At 46.7% G+C, this 12,500-nt stretch overlaps 1 protein-coding gene across 2 annotated transcripts in view; it reads right to left on the bottom strand.

The window, feature by feature from the left end:
- Positions 1-12,500, bottom strand: part of arhgap35a (Rho GTPase activating protein 35a) — a 73,081-nt gene that overhangs the window by 7,079 nt on the left and 53,502 nt on the right. For both annotated transcript variants that reach the window (XM_042063142.1, XM_042063141.1), the window contains exons 4-6: positions 12,289-12,430; positions 3,774-3,851; positions 42-173 (exon numbers count right to left, since the gene is read on the bottom strand). In XM_042063142.1, coding sequence (XP_041919076.1) covers positions 42-173; positions 3,774-3,851; positions 12,289-12,430 — 352 coding nt within the window. The remainder of the gene's footprint in view (positions 1-41; positions 174-3,773; positions 3,852-12,288; positions 12,431-12,500) is intronic.

The following is a 12,500-nucleotide window of genomic DNA, read 5'->3' as shown; positions in this document are numbered from 1 at the left end:
AGAGGCTAAGGCAACTGCCTGTGTCTGTGTCTGGTACATACTGTAAGACTCAACCAGGTCCAGCTGCATGTTGTAGGGCACCAGTGGTTCGGGCAGCTCAGAGAAGAAGCTCTTCATGGCTCCTGCCACTGTGTTCACAGTGAATTCCTTCTCCACTAGGTCCAGGCTATGATCTACAGAGAGAGAGAGATAGAGAGAGGGAGAGAGAGAGAAAGAAAGAGAGCGAGACAGAGGGAGAAAGAGAAAGAGAGGGAGAAAGACAGTGACAGAAGAAGAGAGGGAAGGGACAAGGACAGAGAGAGAGAGATGAAAAGAGGGAGGGAGAGAAACAAAATAAAGACAGGAAGAAGGACAGTAATAAATATCACATTCTACACCATGAAATCCATCACGTTATGCATAGTAACCTATACAGTAGCTACATTCTACACCATGAAATCCATCACGTTATGCATAGTAACCTATACAGTAGCTACATTCTACACCATGAAATCCATCACGTTATGCATAGTAACCTATACAGTAGCTACATTCTACACCATGAAATCCATCACGTTATGCATAGTAACCTATACAGTAGCTACATTCTACACCATGAAATCCATCACGTTATGCATAGTAACCTATAGCTACATTCTACACCATGAAATCCATCACATTATACATAGTAATGAAAATCTATAGCTACATTTTGAAACATTAGGATCCCATCTTTCAATGAAATGTTCAAGGCATGGCCTAAACCCTCCACCGCCACACACACACACACACACACACACACACACACACACACACACACACACACAAAGCACCAGTAGCAAGTGAAGTGCAGACACTTGGCAAGGGCATTTGTGTTTGCATTTCATAAATCTGGTTCCCAGACAGCAGTACACAGTAAATAGTCTGGCCTCCTGTTGACCCCCTCCACTGAATGAAAATTCAACTCATTCCCTCTCAGCCAGCAACTTCAATGACACACACACACACACACACACACACACACACACACACAAATATACTGAAACACACCAACACACACACACAAATATACTGAAACACACACACAGAAATAAGTAACATACACAAGCAAACAAACAAACAAACGCACACACACACGGAAATCAAACTCCAAATGTTAAGTGCCAAAACAATAGTGCACTTAAGTTTGTCGTGCCCTCTGCACTCCACTGCATATCCAATTAAGAGACTGTGATTTGTGTGTGTGTGTGTGTGTGTGTCTGCATGCGTGTGTGTGTGTGTGTGTGTGTGTTTTCATTGTATGCATATTAACTTTCCTGAGATCTGAGTGGTTGGAGTGCATCTTTGAAGAGGAGATGGAGAAAAAAGCATAGAGAAAGAGATGAAAGAGAGAGAGAGAGAGAGAGAGAGAGAGAGAGAGAGACTACACACAGATACTGATACTGCAGATACTGAGAGAGAGAAAAAGAAAGAGAGAGAGAGAGAGAGAGAGAGAGAGAGAGAGAGAGACATATGTCCTGGGTTTACAAAAATAGAGAAAAAAGCAAAATGATCCTTCCACCTGGGTGAAACAGATGACTGCATACACCTAGCCCACCAGTGCCAACCCCGACTCCTGCTTTAAAGGACTTTCATATACAATCTGGTACGTGCTCCCTAGCTGCTGGCTTCAGAGCAAAGTAGCAGTCACCACCATGCGTCACAGTCGAAGGTCAACTTTGACAAACTTGGACCGCAGTGTGGGCGAGGGCTTGCTGAGTGGTGCGTTCGTGCTGTGCCGTGACAAACCGCTCTTGTGCCGTGCAAACCACTGAAACGCAGCAGTGCCATTGTGGCACTGTATGTGAAGGTCGCATCAATCGTGGTGCTATGGTGGTGGAATGATATACTACCCGCACACATTAACACTCAGTACATTTTTAAACATTTGTCCAATTAAGTCATTTGTTTGTATAATACTTTCTAAATGTTGCTGTTGTAATAACTGATGGTTTTACTTTAAAATGATTCATTGTTTTTATCAGTTTAAAGGTAAACACATTACTTCAGTTCCTGATTTTCTGCTTTTTTCATGTAAAGTTCCTTTTTAAGTTCCTTTTAACATTTCCTTGGATAAATACTTAAACCATAACTCTAACTGTAATGTTAACATCACACCTCGCTACAACCGCTAACACCTCGTCATAACACGCCACCAGTGGCAAGCGGTCGTAAATCAGTCCGTAAATCAACTCGTCATCGCCAGCGATTTCACAAGGCAAGGGGGAGCAGACACCAGTCATTATACAGTGTGTGAGGACAGAATCTAAGCCTTTTTCAGGAGTGTAGAATGCCCACGGACAGTCAGTAGTCAACATGCTAACTTTAATATTCTTCAACTTATATTACTTTCAAAATGTTGACAATTCTGCACTCAATAGGGATATTTCATATAACATAAATTTACTTTTACGTGGCTTAGGCGCTGTCTTTGTGTTAGTACCATCATATGAAACCACTTCAAATCAATACAACGCAGCTTCAGCCAGAAACAGACTTATATAGAATAGAATAGATTTTGAAATACTGAAGTGTGATGGAGACGGCCATTGTTGGCTCAGGAATAAGGTGGCTAGTGACCTGGCATGAGGGTAGGCATGGACTGCCCAGAGCGTGGCTAACCCTGCAGCCCTGACCCTCATCTGACCTGATCTTCCTGAAGTGGCCTGCTCTGTTGTGCTGGCGCCACCACATCACTGGGTGGTGCTCCGTATTGATCAACCTGACCCCGGGGGGCCTGTTCTTATCCGGGACCATGGCTGTTTGGCAGAGGCTAAGAGTAGCTGGCGAAAAGGGGCACACCTAGATTCTGAAGTGCTGTCTGACTAACTGAACCCTTCATACGAGGATTATAGTGTCGGGAGCACACTCAGATGTTAAGCCTTCATCAGGGTTAAAATAATCCCATCAGAATTTGATTGCGTGTCACTTTTTCTTCTTTGGCGGAGAGTACCTGACCCCAGATCAGTTCTCAGCCTGATCTGCTGGCGATTTTCTTTTTTTCCCTGCAGCTCAGGCTGGAAACCTGTGCATCTTTTTCTGCTGCTTCCGTTACAATTTCGCCGGGACAAATCACAAGCTGGCTTATCCACCTGACGCGCTATTGGCAGGTTTAAAACTATGACGATAGCGGGAGAGCCTGGAGTTTTCGCGTCGCTCTGCAAACGTCACCCGGTTCGTTGGTCAGATTGGTGAATGACTATCCAATTGCGTACAGAGTCATTTTAACTATGCCCGTTGATCACGTCTCTTGTGTAGTGCAAAATACATAGCGGACTCCCCATTCCAATGTTCAATCCTAAAAGATTGAGCTTGGTCTGGTGAAAGCCAGTCTAGGAGAGTACCTGACCCCAGATCAGTTCTCATCAGGGATCATGCCTCTTCAGCCTGGTCCTGCTGTGAGAGGTGATGAGGATGATGCAACATCACTGCGTTAGGATCTTACCAGATTACTCAAATATCCACAAACTGTAGAAAACGGACAATACACACACAAACATGCACACACGTAGGCAGACATGAACACACACACAAACACACGTCTATGATATAAGGTCACTCACCCAAGCAGGAGTTGTGTTTGAAAGGGCAGGTTTGATGTGTGAAGACTAATTAATGAGATGAATGTTTGTCTGGCCTCTCAGAGACCGAAACAAACCCCACCACAAACAAAACCTGCAGCGTGTGTGCGCGTGTGTGTGTGTGTGTGTGTGTGTGTGTGTGTGTGTGTGTGTGTGTGTGTGTGTGTGACTTACCCTGATCAAACTGTCTCTGCATGCTCTCCATCTCCGCTTTATTTCCACTCACTCTGTAGATGCCCTCAGTACTCATCCCTGCAGAGAGGAAGAGAGAGGGAGGAGGAGAGAGAGAGAGAGAGAGAGAGAGAGAGAGAGAGAGAGAGAGAGAGAGAGAGAGAGAGAGGGAGAGAGAGAAACACAAAGAGAGGATTATTTGATGTCTTTGCTTTCCATGTTTTGAGCTCTTAACTCTCTTTAAGCTTCCATCGGCGACAACAGCAGGGGTGTACACGTACACACACACACACACACACGTACACACACACAGTGGGACTGGAGAGACTATGACAGCCAAGACGAGATCATTAAAGACGGAGGAGGAACATTTGTTAAGTGACAAAATCAATTACAAGGCACAAGCCACGCACAGCCAGCATTATCCTAATAAAACGAACTCTCTCTCTCACACACACACACACACACACTCTGGAGCTATAGGCCTGGTGCTGATTTTCCTCCTTCACTTCCCGTAGTTCCTTTAGATTTGGGTGGAGTGAATGTGTGAACCCTCTTTCACCCCACATTTCTCCCTCCCTCCGTCCCTCCCTCCATCGCTTTCAGACAGAGAAAAGGGGGGGTGGGGGTGTTGGGGGAGGCATCAAGAGAATGAGACACAGTGAGAGACAGTCTGGGAAATGGGCTCTCTTGCCATCAAGGCAGAACACATCGATCGCCTCCTTCCACTGATCAATTACCCACAACAGCTTTTCTAGAGAGGGAAAGCAACTGCGTGTGAGCGAGCGAGTGAGCGAGCGAGTGAGTGAGTGAGTGAGCGAGCGAGCGAGTAAAAGAGAGCAGAAAGTACAGGGAGAACTTTGAAGCGTTCCAACAACACTGGTGGATTGGGGGGGGAAGACATTTCCTCTAGACAGCACTATCTTCACACAGGGGCACAGAGACTCACAGCTGAACAGAAGAGCCACAGCCAGACACAACTCAAGAGAGAGAGACAGAGGGAGCGAGAGAGAGGAGAAAAGGAGAGGAGAAAAGGAGAGGAGAGGAGACGGGTGAGGAAAAAAAGTGGGAAAGAGGAGAGGAGATTGACGGTTACCCACACAGAAAAAAACACAGAGTTCAGCGGTTTCATATTGAGAGTGTGTGTGTGTGTGTGTGTGTGTGTGTGTGTGTGTGTGTGTGAGAGAGATGGATGCAGAGATAGAAAAAGAGTCAGTCACCACATCCTGCATGGACTCAAAAGGACAATAGAAGGAAGACCTTCCTAACACCCCTCCCTCCCTCTTACTCTCTCTCTCAATCTCTCTCTCTCCACTTCCCTCTCTCAATCTCTCTCTCTACACTTCTCGCTCTCCCTCTCTCTACACTTCTCTCTCTCCCTCTCTCTACACTTCTCTCTCTCCCTCTCTCTACACTTCTCTCTCACTCTGTCTCTCCTCTCTCCTCCCTCTCTCTTTTGAATCCTCCCTTGAGCATGTCTTCATTCCAAGAATCTTCCACCTGTTTCCACCAATACAATACCTCAATCACAGAGTTTCCACTGCCTTTGATATCACTGCTCCCAGTTATCAGGGTATATCATTGTGTGTGTGTGTGTGTGTGTGTGTGTGTGTGTTTCCTTGAACTTTGTCAGATGTTTATGTTGAAGAGTGCACATGTACATCCTGTAGAGTTTATATCTAAATGTACATTTCACATGGGCACCTGCATGTGTGTGTGTGTGTGTGTGTAGACCTTGGGGTATGGGTTGTGTTTGTGTACTAGCAGTGGGGGCAAGCAAGGGCGTTAGCATGTCTGTACACATACAGTATGCACTTGTGTGAGTGAGTTTGTTCTGTTAAGATGATGTGGGTGAATGACAGAGTAGCATATGGTTTTGTGCTACATGTGTTTCTCTCTCTCTCTCTCTCTGTGTGTGTGTGTGTGTGTGTGTGTGTGTGTGTGTGTGTGTGTGTGTGTGTGTGTGTGTGTGTGTGTGTGTGTGAGTGAGTGAGTGAGAGAGAGAGAGATCAACTCGTGGAGGGCACAGAAGCACAGTGCTGTGTATGTATGAGTGTGTGTATGTGAGTGTGAGTGTGTGTGTTTGTGTGTGTGTGTGTGTGTGTGTGTCACAGAGAGGTCAGGAGCTCAGCCTGGTGTGCCTGCATGCCTTTGTTTGTGTGTGTGGGCATGTGTGTTCGTGCATGAGTGGGTCTGTGTGTGTATGTGCTTGCGAGTGTATGTGTGTGTGTGTGTGTGTGTGTGTGTGTGTGTGTATGTGTGTGTCATAGAGAGCTCAGTGCTGTCTTTGTTCTTGAATATGTGCTGCATGCAGCGTTTCCTCTACCAGGCCAGCCGTCCATGAGTCCCCTTTCCTCTGACACACACACACACACACACGCACCCACACACACACACACACACGCACACACTCACAATCCTTCCCTCTTTCTTTTCCCATCATCTCTATCAATCCCCCCTTCCCAAACCCCATATCTCCCTTTCTCTTGCGTCTCGCCGCAGCCTTCTCCTTACTCCAGCACCAGACCAGCCAGACCGGGATGGCCGCCCACAGCTCCTCGGGCACAAGAAACGGGTGATCAGTATCAGTATAAGTAAATATACTCGTTTGAAATTTGGAATTTGGAAATTTGGTCTCTGCATTTATCCCAATCTGTGAATTAGTGAAACACACTCAGCACACAGTGAGGTGAAGCACACACTAATCCCGGCGCAGTGAGCTGCCTGCAACAACAGCGGTGCTCGGGGAGCAGTGAGGGGTTAGGTGCCTTGCTCAAGGGCACTTCAGCCGTGCCTACTGGTCGGGGTTCGAATCGGCAGCCCTCCGGTTACAAGTCCGAAGTGCTAACCAGTAGGCCACGGCTGCCCTACACAGAGGCCGAGGGTCAGCCCACTCTCAGAGCATGGGCTACTCTGCATGCTGCTGTACTGAAAACTCATAACAAACTCAAACTCACTGAACACATAATGTGGCTACACTGAACACAGTCACAGGAGACACAGTTTGTGTACATATCTGGAGGATGACTGATATATTGGTAAAAAAAGTGCATGCATGCACACATACATACAACTCAACCCCCCCCCCCCCACACACACACACTCCAAAGGTCATGCATCTAGCCATAGGAGACAGGAAGTCTTTTTCATCATTCAGCCCTCGCTGTATAGATGGCACTTTCTGGTGCCCTTTATGCCACTCCGATGCCAACTGCAAAGAATGCCAACACACTTCACATGCCCACCCCTTCACAACACACAGACACACACACACACACACACACACAGATGGCAAGATAGAGAGAGGGAAAGGAGGTCCTGTGAGAGGAGACAGAAAAGGAGAGAGCGGAATAAAGGGAGAGAGAGAGGGAAGAATAAAAGGAAAGAGAGGGGGAGGAATAAAGTTGTTGAGAAGGAAAAACAGAACACGTACAGTACTAAAGGGGAAAACAGAACACGTACTAAAGGGGAAAACAGAACACGTACTGTACTAAAGGTGGTCAGAAGAAAAGTGGAGGAAAAACCTTTCAAAGTTAAATAACATAACACATACATATGAAGTGGAAGAAAAAAAGTGTAAGAAAGCATGTAAAACACACACACACACACACACACAAAGCTATGGTGAAAAAAAACAGTAAAAAAGGTACGGTACATACAATTGAGAATGGAGTGATGGAAAGATTGTATATGTCTGTATTTATTTTTTCTGTTTACCATTGATATAGAGGTGAAGAGGTGTGGGAAGAGAGGGATAGAGAGGGGCAATGCGGAAGACAAGAGGAGCAGGATGTCTGTCCAAGGCTCGGAGGACAATAGACTGAAGGTATGTATTTCTGGTATGGTGCACACACACACACACACACACACAGACTGAGGGTATATGTATTTTTGGTATGGCAGATGGCTAGTAAAGGGGAAGGATATGGATGCCATAGTAACGTCATCATGGTATTTAACCTCCATGGAGATGAGTCATACGTGGACCTGTCCATGGTCACCAAATGAGAAACAGAAAGCAGTAGCCCCTACAGACCTCTGCGGAAATGCACATTCAAAGGCAATTTTGATAGCTGATGGTGAAATAGCACCACCCATAAAGCAGGGATCACATTGACTAGCAGCAAGCGGCAGATCACATTGATTTCCTATTGGTCGCTATGGTTCAGCAGAGGAACAATTGGATCGGCCGCGCAGCGCTAGGGTCAAACAATTTGAGCGTTGAACTTGGTTAAACTTTCAAAGCGTAACACGAGGCTCGTCAATGGTCAGTTTAGGCAAGTGAACGTAGACCGTTCTGGTAACTTAGGAACAAGATAGAACTTATTATGGTCCGAGCGTTGCGTTACGCTTTACTGCTGCCACTTTGTTATTTCCAATATGATCCCTGCCTAAAAGATGAACTTTTGACCTTTCCCCATCATCTAGTTCTTATTTCATTTAGCACAAAACCCGGTAATTTTAATGACACATGAAGACCATGAGAGGCCCTTAGAGCACACGTCGGGAGAAGCTTACGAGAAGACCAGGAGCAGAACCCAGAGGAGAACCTGCCATCTCTCTGCTGGTGGAGCAATGAAGCCACGCGTGCACACACACACACACACACACACAAACACACACACACACACAGAAGGAGAATGTGGAGCAGGCAGTAATTGAGAGGTCTCCACCACAGGGAAGCAGTGTCTCAGAGACCATAAGACAATGGGGAACGCTGATCTGATACAGTAGCGCTCTGTGTGTATGTGTGGTGTGTGTGTGGTGCGTGTGTGTGGAACAGTAAACACACACGCGGGACGTGCCAGCGTGTCAGCACACACTGCATCAGTAACTACAGGGGGTTGAGGTTGTTTGTGTGTGTGTGTGTGTGTGTGTGTGTGCGCGCGTGCGTACATGTGTGCGTGTTTGTAAGCAAACACATAATACTCACAGTGTGGTGGTCTGTATTCATGACTGGGTATGTAGATTTGTGTGCGTGTGTTTGTGTGTGTCTCTGTGTGTGTGTTACACACCGGCTAAGTACTTGTATGTGTGTGTGCCTGTTGGTGCATGTACATCGGCATCCTGCACATAGTCCTCTGTGTTTTCTGAGAGTGTGCGTGTGCATGCATGCGTTTTGTGTGTGTGTGTGTGTGTGCGTGTGCGTGTGTGTGCGTGTGTGTGCGTGTGTGTGTGTTATCAGCGGATCAGGCTGCAGGCTGTAGTGAGTCGCTGGGCTACCATGGAGAGGGAGTGGAGCGCGGGAGTCTAAAGAAAAGGAACCGTGGCCCAAAGATTGTTCTCATTTCCTGCTCCATGATATCGATCTCAATGAGGGAGCTATCAGGCAGAAAATTACTGCCAGGGCCTCAGCCTCCTGCTGCCTTCACACACACACACACACACACACACACACACAGTGGAGAGAGAGAGGAGGAAAAGGGAAAGAAAGAGTTAGAGATAGAGGGAAGAAAGAGAGACTCAAGGTAGGGGAGAGAGGGAGGGAAGGAGGGAGGGTGAGAAAGAGAGAAGACCAGAGAGGTGGTTTTTTCGGCCCTTTTTAGGGAGCGATAGTGGTGTACTGATCTGGGAACAGATCTAGCAACGTAGCTCTACATCTCATCAGCGACAGACTGAAGAACTTGAAAGTTATGGAGATGAGTCAAAAAAAAAAAAAAAAAAAAAAAAAACACAAAACACACTTATGGAAAAAGTAAGAAAAAAACAAAAAAACAAAGCCCATCTAAAAACCCCATCACATGGAGAATGTGTCCACAAGATGAAGAGACATGAGAGGAGAGCAAGAGTGCACAGAGGAAGAAAAACTGAGGCCTGTGCTCTCTAGCCCCCTCTAGTGGCTGCACCCTCAGCCAAATGGGTGGGGTGGGAGTGAGCACTCCAAAGGTCCCCTGACTATTGAGCAATCAGCTCTGTTCCAGGCTGGCTATGTTATGGCTATGAGGAGCTTAGTTCTGCTCAGCACAGTTCAATTTGATTACACTGTCAGGAATTAACTGGCTGAGATAAATTGTAATAAACTTTAATGCTCACATAATTAGATACTTAAAAACCTGAATACTTACAGTTCTTATGCAAGTAAGCATGTGTTTGTGCAATTACAGCTGTGTATGTGAACATATGTGTGTCTGTGCATATGTATGTATGTGCTTACGAGCATTAAGTGTGTGTGTATGTGTGTGTACACACACACGCTTATGAGAATTTTGTATATCTGTGTATGTGTGTGTTTTATCTTGCTTCTGAACTGTAATCCAAATGTGGGAGAGGAGGCTTAATCTCAGACGAGATTACAGAGCAATGCACCAGGAGCAGGAGAGAAAAAGGTGAACACATTCATATTCCCTCACACGCACGCACACACACACACACACACACAATGTCCAATGTCCTCACAGAGTGGGCACATCAGGGTAGAGTCCAGGGTTGCATTTTGCACACTGACGGGGATGAGGTTATGAAACTCTGGGAGACCAGCAGGGCTGAGTGAGATCACACTCTAACATCATCAAGTCCGTAGGGAGCTCTGAGATCACTCCACTAGCGTCACACACACACACACACACACACACTAGTCTATCCTTCTCTCTTTTTCTCCCTCTCTCGCTCATACACAAATTCTCCCGGCATGATTCTCCCCTCACCCACTCTGCCTATTAAAAGCTCTCTCTCTCATACAGACACACACACACACACACACACACACTCTCTCTCTCTCTCTCTTTCATACACACCCTCTTAGGGTGTGATTCAGCGTTCTGTTGTTCAGCCATTACACAACAAAAAGATGAACACCAACACACACACACACACACACACAGTCCAGATCAACATAATCCCAGTTCGGAGAAATAGTCTGATGTCACACACCACTGCAGTAGATAAACTCAACACCTCACGCCTGACAGGGTCTCAGAGAACACGAGTTTAGCCGTGTCTGCATCCTTTAGGAAGACATCATGCATGTGGTCATACATAAGCTTCAGGGGCAAAGGTCATGGGAGTGTGTGTGTGTGTGTTTACAGTTAACAAGGCAGGTGAATAAGACCATGCTTTGTAGGCATGCCACTCTTATGAGGGTTGGTCAGTGTGAAACTGGGGGGAGGTGAGCAGGATGTACAAGTGTGTGTGTGTGTGTGTAACATCTGTGGGTGAGGGCAGAGTGGTATGAAAGCAGGTGTGTGTGTGTGTGTGTGTGTGTGTGTGTGTGTGTGTGTGTGTGCGTGCTGCATGTAACCGCGTTATGTTAGAAAGGCAGTGTGAGAGAGACAGGGGGGAGCTGAAGGCATGGTGTATGTGTGTGTGTGTGTGTGACCCTGACTGAAGTGGGTGGACGAGTCCATTAGCGAGCTCTGTGGCTCTGGTCCCTGAAGAGTCTGAGCGTGGCTAACACACACACGTCAGGGACATGGCACCTCTCTCTGACTTCTTTATTTCCATCCCCTAACTCCGTCCCTCTCGGCTCATCACCTCTTTCCGTCTGTTTCTCTCCCACTCTTTCAGGCCTCTCGTCTCTTTCACTCCCTCCCTCCCTCCATTCTCATTCTTCCTTTCTCTCTTCCTCTGACCAGACGGTTCTGTGCCAAGCGAACGCCCACAGACCAGCACAACCTCCTGGCTCCCCTCATCAATCTAGTGCATCGAGGGCAAACACAGCCAATCGTCTACATAACTGCCAGTGGCTGCTCCACTATCCCTCTGGTTACACTCACACGCAATAGCTAGCAGACTCTTACAAACATGCCCACAGTGCAGTGTTGGAGCATAGATATCCAACTGTTACATTAACAACATTTTTTATAGCATATATAGCACATGCCAGCGTCATTAGCTCTAGCTGCAGTCAGTTCACTGCTGACAGCTACTAAACCAAGTATCAGCATTAGCTTAGTCATCTATCTAGCACATTAGCTAACAGCCACCTATCTAGCAGCATTAGCTTACAGTCATCTATCTAGCAGCATTAGTTAGCACCATCTAGCACATTAGCTAACAGTCATCTATCTAGCACATTAGCTAACAGTCATCTATCCAGCAGCATTAGCTTACAGTCATCTATCCAGCAGCATTAGCTTACAGTCATCTATCTAGCATTAGTTAACACCATCCAGCAGCATTAGCTTACAGCCACCCATCTAGCAGTATAAGTGTATTTGCTGCTATAAGCAAATATCAGCATTATGGTCATACATCTCCCAACCGTGTTTGAGTGTGCATTTGTTGTGGCGGAAGCATATATGGCTGTATGTATGGGTCTCTCACAAAGTACATGTTTCTGCTGTCACAGTCATGGAGATGCGCTGGTTTGTATGGACACAAAAGGTGCTACATGGACAATCGATGCAGATAGTGCTGATGACATGTGCATCATCCGTGTACACTAGGCCTCCCTCGATGGATGGATTGGCTTATAATTGCCTGCTAGGGCCACACACAGCCTACAAAGCATCCAAGCTGCAGACTCCTGGTACTGACGCATACAGGAGCCGTACAGTAAGCCAACTGTGAAGCATCTTACCTGTGGCCTCGATGTAGCGGATGCATTTGTCGATGAAGAGGGGGATGGGCCTGTCCGGGGAGACCACCTGCACCAGCGGCACCCCAAAGTAGTTGCTCTCCAGTGGCTTGGAGATGGAATGGCGCGGCTTCGGCCTTTTTTGCTACAGAGAGAGAGAGAACGAGCAAGCGAGCGAGCGAGTGAGAGAGAGAGTTGAAGAAAAGAGATGGAAA

Source organism: Alosa sapidissima, chromosome 15, assembly GCF_018492685.1.
Source record: "Alosa sapidissima isolate fAloSap1 chromosome 15, fAloSap1.pri, whole genome shotgun sequence".
NCBI lineage: Eukaryota > Metazoa > Chordata > Actinopteri > Clupeiformes > Clupeidae > Alosa > Alosa sapidissima.
Note: the sequence above shows the minus strand (reverse complement) of the source record. Positions and strands in the feature narration are given on the sequence as shown.